We start from the raw sequence: 23,869 nt of genomic DNA on the forward strand, positions 1-23,869 counted from the left end.
TGGTGTCCCTCAGGGATCCGTGTTGGGCCCACAATTGTTCACAATTTACATTGATGATTTGGAGTTGGGGACCAAGGGCAATGTGTCCAAGTTTGCAGATGACACTAAGATGAGTGGTAAAGCGAAAAGTGCAGAGGATACTGGAAGTCTGCAGAGGGATTTGGATAGGTTAAGTGAATGGGCTCGGGTCTGGCAGATGGAATACAATGTTGACAAATGTGAGGTTATCCATTTTGGTAGGAATAACAGCAAACGGGATTATTATTTAAACGATAAAATATTAAAGCATGCCGCTGTTCAGAGAGACTTGGGTGTGCTAGTGCATGAGTCACAGAAGGTTGGTTTACAAGTGCAACAGGTGATTAAGAAGGCAAATGGAATTTTGTCCTTCATTGCTAGAGGGATGGAGTTTAAGACTAGGGAGGTTATGTTGCAATTGTATAAGGTGTTAGTGCGGCCACACCTGGAGTATTGTGTTCAGTTTTGGTCTCCTTACTTGAGAAAGGACGTACTGGCGCTGGAGGGTGTGCAGAGGAGATTCACTAGGTTAATCCCAGAGCTGAAGGGGTTGGATTATGAGGAGAGGTTGAGTAGACTGGGACTGTACTCGTTGGAATTTAGAAGGATGAGGGGGGATCTTATAGAAACATTTAAAATTATGAAGGGAATAGATAGGATAGATGCGGGCAGGTTGTTTCCACTGGCGGGTGACAGCAGAACTAGGGGGCATAGCCTCAAAATAAGGGGAAGTAGATTTAGGACTGAGTTTAGGAGGAACTTCTTCACCCAAAGGGTTGTGAATCTATGGAATTCCTTGCCCTGTGAAGCAGTTGAGGCTCCTTCATTACATGTTTTTAAGGTAAAGATAGATAGTTTTTTGAAGAATAAAGGGATTAAGGGTTATGGTGTTTGGGCCGGAAAGTGGAGCTGAGTCCACAAAAGATCAGCCATGATCTAATTGAATGGCGGAGCAGGCTCGAGGGGCCAGATGGCCTACTCCTGCTCCTAGTTCTTATGTTCTTATAACCAGGGGGGAAAGGCAGGGGTGTTAGAGAGAATTTTAGGAAAAACATTTTCACCCAGAAGGTGGTGGGAATCTGGAACTCACTGACTGAAAGGGTGGTAGAGGCAGGAACCCTCAACATTTAAGAAGCATTTAGATGAGCACTTGAAACACCATAGCATTCAAGGCTATGGGCCAAGTGCTGGAAAATGGAATTAGAATAGACAGGTGATTGATGGTTGGCGCAAACACGATTGGGCCTCTTTCAGTGCTGCATACTCATTGGACTCGGGAGTTGAATCACCTTCCGTACTTGATTCAAGGCAACCTCCAAACACCAATGCAGGCAATCATCTCATTGAGCAAAGTTATCAGAGATGACATTTTTGTAAGTGAGATTTAAGGAGCGTGGGAAGCAAGTGGGGAGGAGAGCAAAGCATTCTTACACTAAACCAAATATAGGTGCAACAGTACTGGGGGAAATAATTTATTAACAAATTTCAGTTCATAAGGAAACACTGTGCTGTGTGTAGACATTTGCTTTTTTCATAAAATTATACATTAAAATCATGAGATTGGGCGACAATGAATCTTCTGAAAAAAACTGCCTCACCCGCAACAATCAATACTCCCATGTAACTGCTCAAAAACTGCCTTGTTTGAGGGCGCATTGGCTGCTGTAAAGTAGTTCAGTAAAATACCAATTTTCCTTAAATCACACTGAATGTTTAGGCCTGTTATGTGTCGTATGCTACCATTTGCTTTCATGAGGTGTGGCAGTCCCTCACCTTCCTCATCAAGCAACAAAGAACCTATCACTGTTAGTAAGGAATTGGTAGGTGCACATGCAAATTCAGCAGAACATTCATCTGGTTTAGCTCACTTGGCTAAATCACTGGCTTTTAAAGCAGACCAAGCAGGCCAGCAGCATGGTTTAATTCCCGTACCAGACTCCCCGGACAGGCGCCAGAATGTAGCGACTAGGGGCTTTTCACAGTAACTTCATTGAAGCCTACTCGTGACAATAGCGATTTTCATTTCATTTCATTTCTTGGATATCAATCACAGACCTAGACTAGGAGACCTGATCTAAGCTCATCTGTTGAGTATCAATGGTGAAATAGACTCAATGGGAAGGACCTTGAATTTAAAACTACTGCCATCCAACAGCAACAATAATTTACAAGGCACCAAGGTAAAAATGTCACACGGTGCTTTACCTAACAAAATCTGAAATCAAGACACCAATAAATATTAGAATAAATAACCTCAAATCAGATAGGGGGGTTTAAGAAGGGAATTCCACAACTTGAAGCCTGAGCAGGTAAAGGCATAACCATCAACGATGGGGTACGGGAAATTGGGGATACTTCAATTGGAGGAACAGATCTTTAAGGTTTGTAGGGCTGGAGGAGGTACAGAGAAAGAGACGCTGAGGCAATGGAGGGTTGGAACAATGGGATAAGGATTTTAAATTCAAGGCTTTTCCGGACTGGGTGCTAATAAAGTTGACAGCACATGGGTGATAATGGGTAGATCAAACTTGGTGCAAGTTAAGCTAAAGGCAGCAAAGTTTTGGATGAACTCAAGTTTACAGAGGATACAAAATAGTAGCCTGGCCAGGAAAGAGCTGTAATAGTCGAGTCTGGAGACGACAAATTCAGTCGGAAAGCTGGCAGCCCAAATAAAGTTTAACAACAGCTAAATGGCAATAGTATGAGTTTGGAATTGCAACTTGGAAAATTGAATTTTAGGGACCTCTAATGATCCAGTACGGCAGAGAAATACAATTGGAGGTGAATAGCATTCTTTAATGCCAGATTAGGTTGAAGCTATTCCAACAGTTTGTGGAGATGCCAAGAATGAACAATCCTTCATGAGGTAAATTAATCAACCCAATGGGTACATTTTTATCTCAAATCTAACCTTTAATTCAACTGCAATTTGCAACAGATTATTGAAGACATCAATAATTCCAAACAATATTTTGAGGTAAACCCCTCAGTAAGAACCATTATGGCTCAGGTCTTCAGAATATGCCAAAGCAGTTCACAACCAATGAATTTAAGTATACTGTGTAGTGATGCAAGCAAACAGGGCAGCCAATTCCCACATAGCACTACTCCACAACTAAATGAATAAGTGACTAACAAATGTGTTTTACAGGTGGTGCTGGTTGAGGGAAAATGTATTTTAAAAAATCTTTGCTCATCTTTAAGTTCATAGGAAGGTCCTCAGTCTAAATGTCAAAATTCAGTACCTCAACAGAACTGCAGTATCAGCATAAATTGTGGGTTTGCATCCTGGAGCAGAATTTAAACCTATCACTTTCACTTGCCTGTGAAAAACTCCGAACAGTGAAAAATTACTAGCTTGTAGACTTGTGCGCAAATCTCAGTGACCAGCAGAAAAATGCAATTCTCTTTTGTTGTTGGGTCAAACTCCTGGAACTCCCTCCCTGACAGCACTGTGGGTGTAGCGCATTCAAAAAAGTGGGTCACGACAGCCTTCAGAAGGGCAATTTAGGAATGGGTAACAAATACTGGCCTAGTCAGCGATGTCCACATAACAATGAGTTTTACCTGTTGAAATTGAATTTGGAGTTTTTGACTTTGTTCTGTTAAATCCAAAAATTCTTGCAGAATCTCATCCTTTTCTTTCCTAGCTTGCTGTAGATTAGCAGTGAGTTGAGTGATAATACCATCTCTCTGTTTGACTGCAGCTTCAAAGTCCTGGAGCTGTGCGAAGAATACAATTATACAGGATAAAATCATCTATTAATTTATCAATTAATTTATACAATGAAGAATGCTCAATTAATCTTCAATTCCTTGCATGGAACCTTTTACACCTTTCATATTTTACCTATGAGATGGATAACACAGCATTACTATGCAGGTATTCCCCATTGAAAGCACGTTTTCATTTAGAGCAGTTAATAAATTAGGGACCTTCCCCGAATAGCATTGCTGCAACTTTTGTTTTCACAATTACAGAGCATGCAGATTATTTTATAAAAGCAAACCCCCCAGTCACCTGTTCGCCGGCTCTTTACCCACCCTTATCACTCACCACCTCTCCTGCATTCCAATCACACCCCCCCCCCCCCTTAATATTCCCGCTTCACCATCTCTCCCGCTCGCTGCTTCCCTGCATGGCCATCTGCTTTGCCGCTTCCCTCCCTGGCCCTCCCACTTGCAGCCACTCTCACAGCCATTCGTCCAGGCCCTCTCTAACACTGAGGATTCAGGAGAAGGAAGTGGCAAGTGAGAGGGTGGCAAAGTTAAGAAGTCATAAGTTTCCTTATTTGAAAAAGGATATAATTGCATTAGAAAAAGCAAGGATATGGTTCATTCAACTAATTCATGGGATGAAGGGTTAATCTGACATAGAACGGTTGAACCAGTTGGGTCTATTCCTAGTGGAATTTAGAAGAATGAGAGGTGATCCAATGAAACATACAAGATCCAAGGGGGCTTGACAGGGTAGATACTGGGAGGATGTTGTCACTTGTAGGGGAGACTAGAACCAGGGTCACAGTTTAAGAATAAGAGGTCTCCTTTTTAAGACTGAGATGAGTAGAAATTCCCTCTCTCAGAGAGTTATTACTGTTTGGAATTCTCTTCTCTGGAGAGCAGTGAAGGCCAAGTCATTTAATTTATTAAATGCTGCGTTAGACAGCGGGGCCGACAGGAAAGTTGAGTTGAGATCACAACCAGATCAGCCACGATCTTATCGAATGGTGGAGCAGATATAAAGAGCCAAATGGTCAACCCATGCTCCTGTGTTATTAAGAGTTACGCTATTAAGAGCTAGTAAGAATTGATAAGATGGTTTATGGCCCAGTTAGGTTCAAGGCAACAATAGATTTTTAATGTAAAAATTAGTGTTCAGGAAACTAACACACTCTTCATTTACATTCTCTTCTGGGAAAGTGTTTTTTGTTTCACATGCCATTTTTTAGGAATGCAAGATAGTTGAACTGGAAATATAGCTTACTACCATCATGTTTTGAACAAGTCGGGTCATCTTTTATGGTTATTTTACACTAGTTAAGATTACATAGACTTCTACATAAACACAGAGCTTGCTAATAAAATCAATTTAGACATTTTAAAAACAATGCTTTAGTACCCCACCCCTGCCATGTACATCAACAATGGAACTGCTCCATCAGCTGCTCAGTAATCAAAAATAAACTGGAGTGATGCAAGCTAGACAGTTCATTACTTGCAAAAACTGATATAATCATTCATTGCTGTAGAAAATTATTACATTCCAAGTAAAAATCATGTCCAACATTCACAACAAAAAAAACTTTAAAGACAGAAACAAAAGAAGAATATTTTAGTAGCTCAAATTAGGCTGTCATCAAAGTTTTTGTGCCCTCATATTAGCAATGCTAATAGCGCAGACACACCAGCACCTTGAGCAGAATTTCACGTTCTCACTGTGGAGCCCACCGGAAGTCATTGAGAATCTGGCACAGGTGTATGGCGGCTGGCTGAAACCAATCATGTGGCAGCCAGCCAATTAATTACAGTGACACAGATCTGATGTAGGGAAGGCCTGCATCACTCATAGAACCATACAAATGTTACGGTGCAGCAAGAGACCATTCATCCCATCATGTTTGCGCCAGCCCAAAAAAGTGGGGAAAAATTCACGGCTCATTTTGATCCAATTTTGCAACATTTGGTCCAGAGCATTGCAGGGCACCCGTCTTAACCACCAACTTAGGCAGTGAATTCCAGATGCCCACCATTCTCTGGAAGAAAAAGCTTTTTCTCATGTCCTTCTAATCCAAACACCTAAATCTATGTCCTCAGGTAATTCACCCCTCAGCCAGGAGAAACAAGTCTTTCCAGTCTAGGCCCCGAGTGATTTTGTACACCTCAATGAGGTCACCCTCTGTTCAAAGGAAAAGAACCCTAGTCTATTCAATCTCTCCTCATAGCTGCAATTTTCAAGCCCTAACAACATTCTTGTACATCTCCTCTGCACTCTCTGCAGAGCCATTATGTCCTTCCTGCAATGAGGTGACCAGAACTGTACATAAAACTACAGCTGTGGCCTAACCAAAGTTTTATACGGTTCCATCATTACGTTCTTGCTTTTGTATTCAATACCTCGCCCAATAAAGGAAAGCATTCAATATGCCTTCTTGACCACCTTGCCCGCCTGTCTTGACACCTTCAAGAACCTGTAGATATGCATTCCAAGATCTCTCCCTTCCTGAACCCTTTTCCATATCTTCCCTTGTTTTGTTTGTTGTCCCTAAATGCATTACCTCTCATTTTTCAGGATTGAATTCCATTTGCCACTTCTCTGCCCAACCAAATCATTAATTTAATTCTGGAGTCAACAGCTATCAGCTACATGGCCAATTTTTGTGTCATCTGCAAATTTCCCATCCACTCACATTTAAGTTTTTAACATATACAACAAACAGCAAGGGCCCCAGCAATGAGCCTGTGGAATCCAACTGGAAACTCTTTTCCATTCTCAAAATCATCCATCAACCATCACCCTTTGTTACCTATTACTGAGCCAATTTTGGATCTAACCTGCCACCTTCCCGTGCATCCCATGAGAACTCACTTTTCTGACCAGTCTGCCATGTGGGACCTTGGCCTTACTAAAATCCATGTAGACAATATCCACTGCACTATACTGATCAATCCTCCTAGTTACTTCCTTAAAAGATTCTATTAAGTTAGTAAAACATGATCTTCCCCTCACAAACAATGCTGACTACCACTGATCAGTCTGTGCCTTTCCAAGTAACAGTTTATCCTGTCTCTCAATCGTTTCCAATAATTTGCTCTCCACTGAAGTCAGATGGACCGGCCTATAGTTTTCTGGCCTATACCTCATTCTCTTTTGAAATAATGCTTTACATTCACAGACCTCCAATCATCTGCTATCTCATCTGTATCTAGCGGGGATTGCAAAATGATCCTCAGAGGATCCACTCTTTCCTCCCTGACTTCCCTCAAGAGCCTAAGATACAATCCACGGGCCATGATGATTTATCCACCTGCGAGGATGGCAGATGGATATGCAGGAGCTGCCACCATGTTTAAAAGGGAGTTAGAACTACAATTTATCTTGCAGCCTATGAAAGCTCTGCAGATTAAATCATTAGCAGCAACATTTCTGGGTATCCAGCACCAAAAAGCATCTAAGGTCCAATAAGATGAATCCATCACCGTCACTGACATCCCTTCTATGCCATTAATGTAGCACCTGATGATATCGCAGATGAAGGGGATTGCAAGTTAGGTAGATTGGCCATGCTAAATTGCCCCTTAATTGGAAAAATAATTGGGTACTCAAATGTATTTTTAAAAAAAGAATTGAATGCCAGAGGTGAGGTTAGAATGACTGCCTTTGACATCAAGGCAGCATTTGACCAGGTGTGGCATCAAGGAGCCCTATCTAAATTGGAGTCAACAGTAATCAGGGGGGAAACTCTCTGCTAGTTGGATTCATACCTGGCACAAAGGAAGATGATTGTGGTGATTGGGAGTCAATCATCTCAGCTCCAGGACATCACTGCAGGAGTTCCTCAGGGTAGTGTCCTAGGCACAACCAACTTCAGCCGATTCATCAATGATCTCCTGAAGGGCTGCCTACGGCTATGAAGTGCCTGGGGTTGAAAACGGCCCCGGGTCACTGTCTGTGTGGAATTTGCACATTCTCCCGTGTCTGTGTGGGTTTCAACCCCACAACCCAAAGTTGTGCAGGTTAGGTGGATTGGCCGCACAAAATTGCTCCTTAATTGGGAAAAAATAATTGGGTACTCTAAATTTTAAAAAAATCAATGACTTCCCTTCCACGATAAGGTCAGAAGTGGGGATGTTTGCGAATGACTGCACAATGTTCAGCACCATTCGCGCCTCCGCAGATAATAAAGCAGTCCATGTCCAAATGCAGCAAGACCTGGACAATAACCAGATTTGGGCTGACAAATGGCAAGTTACATTCGCGCCACACAACTGCCAGGAAATGACCATCTCCTACAAGAGGGATCTAACCACTGCCCCTTGACATTCAATGGCATTCCCATCGCTGAAACCCCCACAATCAACACCCTGGGGGTTGGCAGTACGGTGGCACAGTGGTTAGCACTGCTGCCTCACGGCACCGAGGTCCCAGGTTCGATCCCGGCTCTGGGTTACTCTGGGTCCACGTGTAGTTTGCACATTCTCCCGTGTTTGCGTGGGTTTCGCCCCCACAACCCAAAAGATGTGCAGGGTAGGTGGATCGGCCACGCTAAATTGCCCCTTAATTGGAAAAAATTAATTGGTTACATTAAAAAAAAAAATCCTGGGGGGGGGGTTACCATTCATTATAAATTGAACAGGACCAGCCACATTAATACTGTGGCTACTAGGGCATGTCAAAAGCTCGGAATCATACAGCAAGTAACTCAACTCCTGATCCCCCAAAGCCTGTCCATCATCCACAAGGCATAAGTCAGAAGTGTAATGGAATAATCTGTACTTGCCAAGATAAATGCAGTTCGAACAACACTCAAGAAGCTCAACACCGACTTCTGGTGGCGGCAATGCGCAGTTGAGCCGCACATTCGGCGGCTCCCGCGATTAACGGACTTCGGGGCTTTTTTCAGGGCCCCCAACGGAGCTGAGGAGGCAAATCCCGACGGGGGAAGAGGCCAGGAGTCGCCCCAGCGGTCCCATGGTCCGGACCAGGAGTGGGGCAGAGAGAAGATCGACGAAAACACCCAGGAAAAATCGGGGGCAGGAAAACAAAATGGTGGCCGGCGAAAGCTTTGAGGAGCTGAGGAAGTGGGTCCAGGAGCAGCAGGCGATTCTGCTGCGCTGCTTCCAGGAGCTGAAGTTGGAGCTGCTGGAGTCCCTGAAGGTAACCAACAGGGAACTGATGGAGACCCAGACAGCCCAGGGGGCTGCGATCCGGGAGCTGCAGCAGCAGGCCGCCGAAAGGGAGGACAACGTCGTGGCCGTGGTGGGGAAGGTGGAGATGCACGAGGCGCTCCATAAAAGATGGCAGGAGCGGTTCGAGGAGCTGGACAAACCGGTCGAGGAGGAAGAATTTACGGGATCCTGGGCCTCACGGAGGGGCGGGAGGGGTCGGACCTAGCGGCCTATGTGGTGATGATGCTAAACTTGCTGATGGGGGCTGGGTCCTTCCAGGGGCCCCTGGAGTTGGAGGGGGCCCACAGAATTCTGGCTAGGAGGCCCAAGCCGAACGAGCCGCCGCGGGCGGTGTTGGTGAGGTTCCACCGGTTCGTGGATCGTGAGTGTGTGCTCCGGTGGGCCAAGAAGGAGCGGAGCAGCAAATGTGAGAACACGGAGGTGCGGATCTTCCAGGACTGGATTGCGGAAGTGGCGAGGCAGAGGGCCGGGTTTAACCGGACGAAGGCGGTGCTCCACAGACGGAAGGTGAAGTTTGGAATGTTGCAGCCGGCGCGTCTGTGGGTCACCTATAAAGATCGACACCACTATTTTGAGTCCCCGGAGGAGGCGTGGGCCTTCGTGCAAGCCGAGAAACTGGACTCAAACTGAGGGTCCCCCTGATGGGGGATGCTGTATAATACTGTATTTATTTATACTGTATTTGTAGGGTTGAGGGTAAGATGTGGGGTGGCTTGAGGTGGGTGGGGGTGATGTCGTACGGGTTTTTCTTTATGTGTTTTCAAGCAGGGGTTGGGTGGACGCGTTCGGGCAGAGGGGTAAACGGGGTGTTCGGGGAGCTGGTGGGGGGGGCAGACAATGGGAGTGGCCCTGGAGGAGGCGGGGCCCGGCAGGGCGAAAGCGCGGGCTTTCTGCGGGGTTCCCGCGCTGTGAGAGGGAGGGGGCGTGCTTTCTTTTCCCGCGCAGGAGCGGGGAGAGGGTGGACTCGTTGATGGGCACAATGGAGGAGGGACAGTCCCCGTTGGGAGGAGCCGAAGTAGGGCGGGAGCCGCCGGGGTCAGCAGAAGTTAGCTGGCTCACGGGACCTGCTGTTAGAGGGGCGCGGCTACGAGGGGTCCTAGACTGGGGTACCGGGCTGCTGCTGAAACGGTCAGGAAGGAGCTGGAGGACGCAGGGGGGTGCTGGTAGGGGGGGGGGGGGGGGGGGGGGGGGGAGAGAGTTTGCCGCCGTGGGAAACTGGCAGAGGCGTGGGACGCTGGCCTGGGGTGGGAAAGGGATGGGGTATGGCTAATCGGCAGGGGAAGGGGGGCAGGAGCCCTCGGATCCGGCTGATAACCTGGAATGTGAGGGGGCTGAATGGGCCGGTCAAAAGGGCCGAGTATTTGTGCACCGAAGGGGACTGCAGGCGGATGTGGCCATGCTCCAGGAGACACATCTGAGAGTGGTGGACCAGGTCCGGCTGAGGAAGGGGTGGGTGGGCCAAGTATTCCACTCAGGGCTGGATGAGAAGAATAGGGGGCTGACGATCCTGGTGGGGACGAAGGTGTCGTTTGAGGCGTTGAAGGTGGTGGCTGACAGTGGCGGGAGGTACGTGATGGTGAGTGGTAAGTGGCAGGGGGAGCGGGTAGTGCTGGTGAATGTTTATGCCCCAAATTGGGACGATGCGGGGTTTATGCGGCGTACGTTGGGCCGCATTCCGGACCTGGAGGCCTGATCATGGGGGGGGGACTTTAACACAGTACTGGATCCCCCATTGGATCGATCCAAGTCCCGAACGGGTAGGAGGTCGGCGGCGGCTAAGGTGTTGAGGGGATTCATGGACCAGATTGGGGGGTGGTGGACCCTTGGAGGTTTGCGAGGCCAAGGGCCAGGGAATACTCGTTTTTCTCCCATGTACATAAGGCCTATTCGAGGATTGATTGTTTTGTCCTGAGCAGGGGGCTGGTGTCGAGGGTGGAGGAAGTGGAATACTCCGCCATTGCCATTTCGGATCATGCCCCGCACTGGATGGACCTCGGGCTGGGGGAGGAGAGGGACCAACGTCTGCTCTGGTGCATGGAGGTGGGGCTGCTGGCAGATGAGGAGGTGGCCGGAAGGGTCCGGGGGTGTATCGAGAGATACCTCGAGGCCAATGATAACGGGGAGGTTCGGGTGGGGACGGTCTGGGAGGAATTGAAGGCGGTGATGAGGGGGGAATTGATCTCCATCCGAACCCGTAGGGAGAGGGGGGAGCAGAGGGAAGGGAAAGACTGATAGGGGAGATGGTGCAGGTGGATAGGAGATATGCGGAGGCACCAGAGGAGGGATTGCTGGGGGAGAGGCGTAGCCTTCAGGCCAGATTTGACCTACTGACAACCAGAAAGGCGGAAGCTCAGTGGAGGAAAGCACAGGGAGCGGTGTATGAATACGGGGAGAAGGCGAGCAGGATGCTGGTTGCAACCAGCTCCGGAGGCGAGACGCGGCCAGGGAGATTGGGGGAGTGATGGATAGAGCTGGGAAGGTGGTGTGGAGGGGGGTAGATGTCAATGGGGTCTTCAGGGACTTCTATGGGGAACTGTACCGGTCTGAACCCCCGGTGGAGGGGGGTGGAATGGGGCGCTTCTTGGACAAGTTGCGATTCCCGAGGGTGGAAGAGGAGCAGGTGGAGGGACTAGGGGCGCCGATCGAGCTGGAGGAGGTGGTCAAAGGGATAGGGAGCATGCAGTCGGGGAAGGCGCCGGGGCCGGACGGGTTTCCGGCTGAATTCTATAAAAAGTATTTGGACCTGTTGGGCCCCCTGTTGGTCCGGACCTTTAACGATGCGGGGGGGGGGGGGGGGCTCTGCCCCAACTATGTCACGGGCGCTGATTTCCTTGATCCTGAAGCGGGACAAGGACCCCCTGCAGTGTGAATCATATAGGCCGATTTCGCTGCTGAACGCCGATGCTAAGCTGCTGGCAAAGATCCTGGCCACTAGAATAGAGGATTGTGTGCCTGGGGTCATACATGAGGACCAGACGGGGTTTGTGAAGGGAAGGCAGCTGAACACAAACGTACGAAGGCTCCTCAACGTCATAATGATGCCGGCTGTGGAAGGGGAGGCGGAGATAGTGGTGGCATTAGACGCGGAGAAGGCCTTCGATAGGGTTGAGTGGGAGTACTTGTGGGAGGTGTTGGAGAGGTTTGGGTTCGGGGAGGGGTTTATCCGGTGGGTGAGGCTGCTCTACGAGGCCCCGATGGCAAGTGTAGCCACAAATAGGAGGAGGTCGGAGTACTTTCGGCTGTATCGGGGGACGAGACAAGGGTGCCCCCTGTCCCCCTTGCTCTTCGCGTTGGCGATTGAGCCCCTGGCCATGGCACTGAGGGAGTCAGGGAACTGGAGGGGCCTGGTGCGGGGTGGGAAGGAGCATCGAGTGTCGCTGTATGCGGACGGCCTGTTGCTGTATGTGGCGGACCCGGTGGGGGGGATGCCGGAGGTGATGAGGATTCTTAGGGAATTCGGGGGTTTCTCGGGGTATAAGTTGAACCTGGGCAAGAGTGAGGTGTTTGTGGTGCATCCGGGGGATTAAGAGGAGGGGATTGGTAGGCTCCCATTGAAGCAGGCAGGAAGAGCTTCAGGTACCTAGGGTCCAGGTGGCGGGGAGCTGGGGGGCCCTGCACAAGCTCAACCTCACAAGATTGGTGGAAGCAGATGGAGGAGGAGTTTAAGAGATGGGATATGTTACTGCTGTCACTGGCGGGGAGGGTGCAGTCCGTCAAGATGATGGTGCTCCCGAGGTTTTTGTTCCTGTTCCAGTGCCTCCCCATCCTTATCCCGAAGGCCTTTTTTAGGAGGGTCAACAGGAGTATCACAGGATTTGTGTGGGCGCATGGGACTCCGAGGGTTCGAAGAGTGTTCCTGGAACGAGGGCAGGATAGGGGGGGGGCTGGCGTTGCCCAACCTCTGTGGTACTACTGGGCGGCCAACGCAGCGATGGTGGTAAGTGGGTAATGGACGAGGATAGGGGCAGCGTGGAAGAGGATGGAGGCGGCGTCTTGTGTGGGCACGAGCCTGGAGGGCGCTAGTAACGGCGCCGTTGCCCGCTCCCTCCAACAAGGTATACCACGAGCCCGGTGGTGGCGGCTACCCTCAAAATTTGGGGCAATGGAGACGGCACAGGGGTGAAATGGGGGGCTCGATGGAGGCCCCGATACCAGGGAACCATCGGTTCATCCCAGGGAGCATTGATGGCGGATTTCTGGGCTGGCACAGGGCAGGGGTTAGGAGGTTGTGGGACCTGTTTGTGGAGGGGAGGTTCGCGAGCTTGGGGGAGTTAGAGGGGAAGTTTGGGCTCCCCCCGGGAACATGTTTCGGTACATGCAGGTTAGGGCGTTTGCCAGGCGGCAGATGGAGGGGTTCCCCTTGTTGCCCCCACGTGGGGTACGGGACAGGGTGCTCTCGGGGGTGTGGGTCGGAGGAGGGAGGATTTCGGACATATACCGGGTAATGCAGGAGGTAGACGAGGCCTCGGTGGAGGAACTGAAGGGTAAATGGGAAGAGGAGCTGGGTGAGGAGATTGAGGAGGGGACGTGGGCGGATGCCCTGGAGAGAGTGAATTCCTCCTCTTCCTGTGCGAGGCTTAGCCTCATACAGTTCAAGGTGCTGCATAGGGCCCACATGACTAAGTGTAGGATGAGCAGGTTTTTCGGGGGAGAGGACAGTTGTGCTAGGTGCTCGGGGAGCCCAGCGAACCACGCCCATATGTTTTGGGCGTGCCCAGCGTTGGGGGAGTTTTGGAAGGGGGTAGCAAGGACGGTGTCGAGGGTGGTGGGATCCAGGGTCGAGCCAGGCTGGGGACTCGCAATTTTTGGGGTTGCAGTGGAGCCGGGAGTGCAGGAGGTGATAGAGGCCGTTGTTCTGGCCTTTCCGTCCCTAGTAGCCCGGCGGAGGATCTTGCTCCAATGCAAGGATGCGAGGCCCCCAAGCGTGGAGGCCTGGATCTCTGATATGGCGGGGTTCATTAAATTGGAGAGGGTGAAATTTGCCCGAGGGGATCAGTACAAGGGTTTTTCAGGGCGGGGTGGCAGCCTTTTCTGGACTTCCTGGCGGAAAGGTAGGGAAATAGGCCGATAGCAGCAGCAAACCCGTGGTCGGGGGGGGGGGGGGGATTGGTGGGGAGGAGAAACTGTGCACATGGGTTTTGTGGAAGGTGCTATCTCTCTCTTTTTGTTTTTTTCTTTTTTCTTTTTCTTGTTTTTGTTCTTTCCTTTTGTTTGAAGTTGCTCTTGAAGCTGGGGGTGGGGGGTATTGTTCATGGGGTGTTACCGCGGTTGTATGTTAATAGAGTTAAGATGTTTATATTTTGTATTTTGTAAAAATTTCAATAAAAATTATTTTTTAAAAAAAAAAGCTCAACACCATCCAGGACAAAGCAGCCCACTTGATTGGCTCCCTCCTTCCACAAACATTCAAAGCCTCCACCACCGACGAACTAGTGGCAGCCTTGTGCACCATCTAGAAACAGGGGTGGGCAAACTACGGCCCGCGGGCCGCCAAAGATCTTTATGCGGCCCACCAAGATCAAGTCATTTTTTTAAAAAAATTGTGTTTTTTTTTTAAGGTTAATGGGGGGGGGGGGGGGGGGGGGGGGGGGGGCTGTTGGGTTACTTACTGGTATAGGGTGGATACGTTGACTTGAGTAGGGTGATCATTGCTCGGCACAACATCGAGGGCCGAAGGGCCTGTTCTGTGCTGTACTGTACTGTTCTCTGTTCTATATGAGGTGCCCAGAATCATAACCGGGTGAAGTAATTATTTTACTTAATATACCATGCGGCCCTTTAAAATTGTGAATTTCTGAATGTGGCCCTTGCACGGAAAAGTTTGCCCACCCCTGATCTAGAAGGTGCATTGCAGTAACGTGTCAAGATTTCTTAGGCCGCACCTTCCAAACCCATGACCACTACCTCTAAAAGGCCAAGATCAGCAGATACCTGGGAACCTCACCACCTGGGAGGTTCCCCTACAAGTTACTCACCACCCTGACTTGGAAATTTATCACAGCTCCCTTACTGTCGCAGAGGCAACATCCCAAAACTCCCTCCCTAACAGCACAGTGGGTGTACCTACACCTCAAGGACTGCAGCGGTTCAAGAGGGCAACACACCACCACCTTCTGAAGGGCAACTGGGGATAGGCAACAAATGCTGGCTTAGCCAGTGACGTCCACATGCAGTAAATTAGTTTTTAAAAAGCCTAAGACTTGGAACTTCCAAATTATTCAGGCTGAATCAAAACACTATAGATTCAATTTTTATGCAGGTCAGATCCAAAGTAACACCAGTTCAGACAGATCCCCTTATCAGCTGCCAGGTTTAACTGGGTGGTTTTCAGCAGATGTGGAAGACCGGTGGAGTTTTCACTTAATTTGACAGGCAACAATAAACCTAGGCAAATCTGTCTTTAAATAACTTTACCAATCGTATTATTAAGCCTAATTAACTTCCTGCTGTGAGCGGATGGCTTTGGTACACTGGCTCCCTCCCACCAGCGTTTTAATTGCAAATGACATGCAGCCTCCCATACAATTTAGTGTGTTTGACTGCAATGCCATGTAGGATTATGTTCTATCCTTTTACTGGATGAACTATGAATGGTAGAAAGGTTCAGACTTGAGGCTCATCCATGTCCCATAATTAAAAACCGCAAGAAGCATAGGTCTGAAATCTAGAAGAGTAGGTATATCTTATCAATATTTTTCTTGCAGCTCAAATAAATCTTTGCAGTTATTGATATCTAAGCAGAAATAAAAATGTTCTGCATGTATGCAAATAACATGCAGCATCATCCAGGTTGAGGACAAGGGTTTGAGAAATCTAGCGCAAGAATAAATTACTTGAACTGTCTTACTGAAGGTGTGGCTGTGCGGCTAAAAAACACTTCTCGGAGGTCATGCACAGTTTAGCTTCATGCAGTTGCAATAGAGTGATTTGGAATTGGCAGAGGCAAGAGAGCAGAATTCATGGTGGGGACCGAAAATACAATGACTTCAATTTTTCCTATATTTAATTGACAGAAAGCTTTGCTCATTCAATACTGGATAACAGACAAGCTGTCTGACAGTTCAGACAGTGGAGAGGTCAAGTGGGATGGTTGTGAGGTAGAGCTAGGCGCCGTCAGTGCACATATGGATACTGACTATGTTTTTAAGATGATGTTGCTGAGGGGGAGCAGAGAATGAGAGAGGAGGGAACTGAAGCACCAAGTATGTTCAGGAAGCGTGTAAAGCGTAACGAAAGAAATTTAGAAAGCTTGATAGATCACCTTTTAAACAATACTACGTTAACCAGAAAAGTTAAGGATTCAAAAATAACCATTAAACGGGCATTTGGTTCACGTTTATGTTACACTGAAAAGCACCACATAAATATGATAATGGGATTGGAATGTAATGCCTTTCTGCCAATGGACAGAAAATAAAAAACTAATAGGGTATAAACAAAAATAAATACAGCATTGAATTTAATATACTTGTGTTAACTATGATGTCTATAATTTTGAAAGGAATTAATTCCCGACTAAAAATGATCCAAAACCCTGTGTACATTATACGGAAAAACAGAAATCAGGCGTGCACAAGTTTGCATGTGGAATAATGTATGCTACAATACTTTTAATGAGCAAGGTGATTTGATTATAATAGGAATTGCACCACCAGTGAACTTCCAAACTCAATTTAGTACTCCAAAATAGAGCTTGCAAAACCTCTACACTGAGGTCTGGGGAAACTTACACAATGCAACTTCTGATTCGAAAATGAAAGACAGGATGTAGGTTTAACTGGTAATCTTCCTTTCTTTAACTGAATTGAAATATGTAGGAATATATTTCCATTATAATTCTTAGACTGCATCTGAACAGACCAGCTGTAGTATCTAACACTAGGTCAAACAATTCTAAATCTCAACTATGCAGTAAATCTCAAAAATAAACTACATAAAAATAATTTATACAGATACCAGCAGAATACTAATTACATACGTCTGAGACAGGGTCAGACAAAGAACCAGACAGCTAAATATGATACATTTTCTTCAGTTCAAATGTTCTTTCTTTTCAAGCTAAGGTCAAACATTCAGGTGACTAGACTGAAATAGAAGTGAGAGACTTCATACTTTAACTCTGAAAATGCAATGTTTACTTTGCATTAAACAGAAGGGAATTTGGAAAATAATAATCCCTGAATTATTAGATTTTTCACATCAGGAAAAATATCTTCTATATTATAACTTTTTTTAAATTAGGAAAACAATAAATCAGGTAAACATGCCTATTTACAAAAAGGAAAGAAATACACAAATGGAAACTATGAAAATTTACCTGCTGGAAACCTTCTTTATCAAATACCTCCCTCAGCTCTTCAAGCTCCCTATTCAGTTCTTCAATCTCTTGTTGTTTTGCAGTTAAATCGTCCTCCATTACCTCGAGTCTTGTCTGAAAGGGCTTTGCATCATGATCCGAGCAGGTTCCTGATATGCTAAATTCCTCTTCCTAAAGTAATTAAAATGAATTAAAACCCTGTAGAGTGTTGCACTGCAATCTTTAAAGAGAAGCCAGAGACAGAAAAAAATGAATTCCATAAGAGGTAGATTTAATATTAAAACATGCAGCTAGTAGCAATTTATCACTATAGCAACCATTGTTAGCAATTTGCCACTTCAAGAGCTTCACAAGTGCAATGGTCTATTTTTCAACCCACAGTGCTTTGATGGGCAAGATTTAAAACAGCATTATTCTTTTGCATCATTGCAGATGAATACTTATATGAAAGATTAGAACATAGTGATAATGTTATCAAGCCTTCCATAAAAGTAATTCTAGCCACCGTTTTGAAAAACTCAACAGCGATTCAAGATAGAAAATGCAGCCCAAATTTCCACTATTGGTAGGAGACTCAGTGAAAACTTCCCATTCTCTTATTGAATAATTTCAACATCTCCAATGACTGTATACTGTGCAACTGAATTGTTCTGGATGGAAAATCAGACATTCAAAATTTGTTCTGTGCAATGATAACGATGGACAATAAAGTCTCCATAATTTGTTGTAAGAATTTTTGCCCAATCATCCATTTGAAAAATGTAGGTATCCCATTGTATTACAATAATGTATTACCCACTCAGTTCGTACAATAAAAATGGCAACAGCATATCAAATCATTGTAAAAACAAACAGAGCCGAGCTATACCTTTCTCTCCCAGTTAGGTAGTGAAGCAGTTCATAATACCAATGTTAGTATGTATGTTATGGATTAATAAGGTATCAATGAATATTAGTTTGCAAATGTTAACAGATATGGTGAACAATCTGCTAGTTACAATGGCTAAAATGGTCTTCATATAATTCCAGAGTGTATTTGAGCAAATTTAAATGTCAAGGCTCAGGAATGTCAATAGAAAAATTAATTTTTCATTTTTAGCTTTCAGTGCATTCAGTGTCAGATGAGGTGCAGAATGGACAACAATAAAGCTCTCTGAAACATAAAAGAGATCAACGGATAATGGAGAATCGAAGAATTTGGGATTAGCGCAGGAAGGTGCAGCTGAGCTGGTTTAGCTGACCTTACGGAATGGTAGAGCTAGCTCAGTTATAAACAGTTACAACATTTTTTATGTGCCAACCTCACTTATCCACAGGGGCTGGTTTAGCACACTGGGCTAAATCGCTGGCTTTAAAGCAGACCAAGGCAGGCCAGCAGCACGGTTCAATTCCCGTACCAGCCTCCCCGAACAGGCGGCAGAATGTGGCGACTAGGGGCTTTTCATAGTAACTTCATTGAAGCCCACTCGTGACAATAAACGATTTTCATTTTCATTTCCTGCACCAACTCGGTTTTTCAAAAAAGAAATTTAGAGCACCCAATTTTTTTTTCCCCACTTAAGGGGCAATTTAGCATGGCCAATTCACCTACCATGCACATTTTTTTAGGTTATGGGAGTGAGACTCACGCAGACACGGGGAGAATGTGCAAACTCCACACGAACAGTGATCTGGGGCCAGGATCGAACCTGGGTCCTCAGCGCCGTGAGGCAGCAGTGCTAACCACTGCTCCATTGTGCTGCCCTACCAACTCTGGTTTTAACTCAAAAGAATGCTGTTCAGCTGTACTCGTATATTTCTCACATTAGTCACTCTTCGAGCATTCTTGAACTGCCAATTTGTGCAGCATTTTAGACTTAAGCTAATAATAGATTGGACAATGGTTGGGAGGGGCAGGGGTAAAGAAAAGCGAGGATATTACTTTAAAACTAGTCTGAATGGATTCAGTCACAGGTACCAAAATTAAGCATTCTAACTTACTCATTAGTCAGCCTGTTCACTAATTTCTGTAACCTTAAGTTGACTCATCACTGGGTGTTAAAATGTATATTGAATTATTTGATTCTTAAACATAGACAATTATATAGATTTACACTCTGGGAACCATGCCAACCATCCTGCAAAAACTCAGTCAGTAGCTGTGGGTAAATATGCCACGTTACTTTACTTCATACTGTACCCTCGTCATATCTTCCGCTTCAAATACCAATTCTTGTGGCACTGTACAATAACCATTTGCCTGTACAAACCAAATAATATTTTTAAGCATTTTCTCAACCTAAAATTATATGCTAAAGAAAATACAGCATTGTTTATTAATACCAGGTGGCGAGCAAGTAAATACCATCTCATTACAGTCCTAGAACAGTGGGTCCACAAAAACATTCTCCTAACTTACCTCATCTATTAGCTGTTAGGAATTAAACAAAAGATATTAATAGTCATTTAAAAATAAAAAGAACATAAAACATCAATTTAAGTTATTTCCTTTATTCCCCTCAAATACTTGATGTAGCTGCATTTATCAGAGGTTCTCCCATCTTTATGCACGTAAACAATTAGAGATTGAACTTGGGGCCCACCAGAACCTGAACAAAAAGCTGTTTCTTCATTCTGACATCGGATATCACAATCACATCTCCTATCATTTGTGATAATCTGTGAACTTTCACAGTTGTTCCAGGACTTGCTCCTTTCCTTCAATTTTCACCTGAGTAAGGTCTTTGCTCCTCACCATAGCCTCTTGGTCTTCTTCACATTCATTCTCAATTGATGTTCCTCACTACACCCTTTCACTATATTTACAATTACTTGCAGTGCCTCTTCTACTCCAAAATCAGTGCAGTGTTAATTTTATCTCACACTGTTGACATCCAGGGTCCCGATGTTGTAACCTGATGGGTTCTTCATGTCTTTAAATATAGCTCAAATATATAGGTTGAATAGTTTTGAGGACATAGCACATCCTTGGTGCACTCCTCTTATGATTGGGAAGTTGCTTGACAAGCCACTATCAATTCTCACCACTGCTAGTTGATTCCAATATAAATCCTCAATTATCCTTTTAGCATATTTTCAATTTCTAGCTTGTCTAGATACTTAATTATTTTCTGATGGTTAGCTCCTCATGGTCTATAACGCATACATACACAGGTTTATGTAAGGATGATTTGAGTAATTACCCAGCTTTTAGAACTAAAAGGCGAGAAACCTGAAATTGGTGGTGCCCCCACACACACACACACACACACACACACACACACACACACACACACACACACACACACACACACACACACACACACACACACACAAACTAAACTTCAGTTAAGAATGAAAGAAAGTGATAGAGAAAAGCAGATGCCTGAACTTGAAAAAGAAATGGAAATGAAAAACTTGAGCTGGCAAGAGTGAAAAAAGAAAAAGATAGGTGTATACAAAATGGAAATATCTGTGACGAGAGGTCACAGATATAGGTTGAGAGGTGGTAGATTTAGAACGGAGATGAGGAGAAACTACTTCTCGCAGAGGGTGGTGAATTTGTGCAATTCACTGACCCATTATGCAGTGGAATCGGAAACATTAAATGGTTAAGGAAATAGATATATTTCTGATTTTTAAAAATGGGTTAAAGGAGTATGGGGACCAGGTAGGGAGGTGGATTTGAGACCAGGAAGAGGTCAGCCATGTTCTGATTGAATGGCGGAGTAGGCTTGAAGGGCTGAATTGTTTACTACTGCTCCTAATACCTATGTTCCTATGAAAGCTTGAGAGAGAGAAATCAGTCAGTATGACTTGCCTAGAGAAAAGCTTAGGAGAAAGAAACGTTAGTTCAGAGGATGATTTTCATTGAATTTTGATGTAACTGAAAATCTTTGTTTAGTGCCAAAATTTACAGATGGAGTTGAAAGATATTTAGTAGCTGTGAACTTGGGAGATGACCAAAAGATGCTTGGGTCTTAATGCTACAAAGCATCTATACAAGCTATGATTGTGTATTCCAAGACTTCCAGAATAGCAGTTTGCAGATTTTGAAGAAGTTAAAAGGGGAATGTTCAATGCTTATGAGCTTGTCTCTGAAGCTTATCAATTAAAATTTAGGACCATAAGCAGGAAACCAAATCAAACATTTGTAGAATTTGCAAGAGAAAAAGAAAAGCTGTGGGATCAGTGGTTTCAATCACAAAATTAGGAAAACTGAAAACGTGAGGGCAATTATGATTATCGAAGAATTGCAACATAGCATTCCTGCAACCATGAATACTTATTTAGATAAGCATCAAATGTCAAAGATCCAAGAAGTGACAGTTTGGCAGATATGATCTTTCACATAGAGTTACACAGAATCAAACTTTACAGCACAGAAAAAGGTTCTTCAGCCTATTATTTCTGTGCCAGCCATTGAGCACCTATCTATTCTAATCCCATTTTCCAGCACTGTAGCCTTGTATGCTATGGTGTTTCAAGTGCATTCTAAAATGCTTTTTAAAATGTTGTTGAGGGTTCTCGCCTCTGCCACCATTCAGGCAGTGAGTTCCAAATTCCCACCACCTTCTGGGTGAAAAAGCGTTTCCTCAAATCCCTTCAAAGCTTCCTGCTCCTTTCCTTAAATCTATGCGCGCTGGTTATTGACCGTTCTACTAGGGGTTAAAGTTTCTTCCTATCTTCATTATCTATATCCCTCATAACTTTGTACACCTCAATGAGACGCCCTGAAGCCTCCTCTGCTCCAAGAAAAATAACCCCAGCCTATCCAGTCTCTCTTCATAGCGGAAATGCTAGAGCCAGGCAACAGTCTGGTGAAGCTCCTCTGCACAATCACATTTTTATTTTTATTTTTAAAGTGTGGCCACCAGAACTGCACACGGTGCGATAGCTACGGCCTAATGAGTGTTTTATACAGCTCCATCATAACTTCCATGCTTTTATATTCTATGCCTCAGCTAATAAAGGCAAGTATCCCATATGACTTCTTAACCACCTGACCTACCTGCCCTGCTGCCTGCAGGGATCTTTGGACATGCACCCCAAGGTTTTTCCATCTTAGCGTCCTACTGTTCATTGTGTATTCCCTTGCCTACTTAGTCGTCCCAAAATGCATTACCTCACACTTTACAGGGTTAAATTCCATTTGCCACGTAAAATTGAGTATGCTGTTGGCATTTTCCTAATTTATCAGGACCTTCCCAACATTAAGTGACATCTTCATGACAGTCAGTGCTCAATAAATGTAATCTCTAATGTCACCCAACATGCTTAGGTATATACCATTCCTCTCTGGTGATTGGTTCTACCATTAAGTCTGCTTGGGACATCCAGGCATGTGATACAAGTCATTGGGTCACAATTTGTGACCAAAATAACAGCAGGTTTAATGCCCACACATATTAGTAGCATAAATCATTCAGAAATCTGTGCTATGGAAAGGATACTCAGCAAGTTGCAAATTGTCAGACATTGCTGAACTAGCTCAGTTTTGCCATTAGCCTTGTAAAATTGGAAGCGCAGTGTCAACCTCCCTTGTATTGGCGCAAGAACGACCAGTTAAACTCACTGCAGAAAGTCAAGGTTGGTGATTAGCAGCATATGTAACGCTTCTAATGGAAGATTAATTCACTGCAACGTCACTCATCTCTCTGGCTTTCTGAAGGGAAGCAATTGAAACTGTGAAGTCTTATTCCTGCAGGTAATAAATTAAGCAGCACGGTAGCATGGTGGTTAGCATAAATGCTTCACAGCTCCAGGGTCCCAGGTTCGGTTCCCGGCTGGGTCACTGTGCGGAGTCTGCACGTCCTCTCCGTGTGTGCGTGGGTTTCCTCCGGGTGCTCCGGTTTCCTCCCACAGTCCAAAGATGTGCGGGTTAGGTGGATTGGCCACCTAAAAAGTAAGGTTAAGGGGGGGGTTGTTGGGTTACGGGTATAGGGTGGATACGTGGGTTTGAGTAGGGTGATCATTGCTCGGCACAACATCGAGGGTCGAAGGGCCTGTTCTGTGCTGTTCTATGTTCTATATATAATTTCACTCTTCCAACTTCTTCCATCGGACAGGAGATACAAAAGTCTGAGAACACGCACGAACAGATTCAAAAACAGCTTCTTCCCCACTTTTACCAGACTCCTAAACAACCCTCTTATGGACTGACCTGATTAATATTACCCTCCTGTATGCTTCACCCGATGCCGGTGTTTATGTATTTACATTGTGTACCTTGTGTCGCCCTATTATGTATTTTCTTTTTCTTTTTTTTCTTTTCACGTACTAAATGATCTGTTCGAGATGCTCGCAGAAAAATACTTTTCACTGCACCTCGATACACGTGACAATAATCCAATCCAATCTTTCTCATAATTAAATCTTTTTCCCCCTTTTCTCTTTCTGTTCCAGACTTGACATTTTCCTTCGCAATCACTGCTCGTTTCTTTCTCAATCCTTCAATCTTATTGATCTAAGATTAGTTCAGTTGGCCAGACAGCTGGTTCACGATACAGAGTACGACCAAAAGCGTGGATTCAATTCCCATACCGGCTGAGGTTATTCATGAAGGCTCACCTTCTCAACATTGGCCCTCGCCTGAGGTGTGGTGATCCTCAGGTTAAATCACCACCAGTCAGCAGCCTATGGTCATCT

The 23,869-nt window shown here is 45.4% G+C and overlaps 1 protein-coding gene across 13 annotated transcripts in view; it reads right to left on the reverse strand.

The window, feature by feature from the left end:
- The window catches only part of akap9 (A kinase (PRKA) anchor protein 9), a 332,810-nt gene that overhangs the window by 289,781 nt on the left and 19,160 nt on the right, over positions 1-23,869 (reverse strand). For 8 of the 13 annotated variants that reach the window (XR_005460748.1, XR_005460745.1, XR_005460746.1 and 5 more), the window contains exons 4-6: positions 19,410-19,481; positions 17,243-17,413; positions 3,586-3,741 (exon numbers count right to left, since the gene is read on the reverse strand). Coding sequence is in view for 1 of the 13 variants with exons in the window: in XM_038797918.1 (XP_038653846.1) it covers positions 3,586-3,741; positions 17,243-17,413; positions 19,422-19,481 (387 nt within the window). In the remaining 12 variants the exon portion in view is untranslated. Of the gene's footprint in view, positions 1-3,585; positions 3,742-17,242; positions 17,414-19,409; positions 19,482-23,869 lie in introns of those variants that run through there. The other 5 variants (XR_005460749.1, XR_005460744.1, XM_038797918.1 and 2 more) reach the window with 3 other exon arrangements.

This window comes from Scyliorhinus canicula, chromosome 5, assembly GCF_902713615.1.
Source record: "Scyliorhinus canicula chromosome 5, sScyCan1.1, whole genome shotgun sequence".
Classification (NCBI taxonomy): Eukaryota; Metazoa; Chordata; class Chondrichthyes; order Carcharhiniformes; family Scyliorhinidae; genus Scyliorhinus; species Scyliorhinus canicula.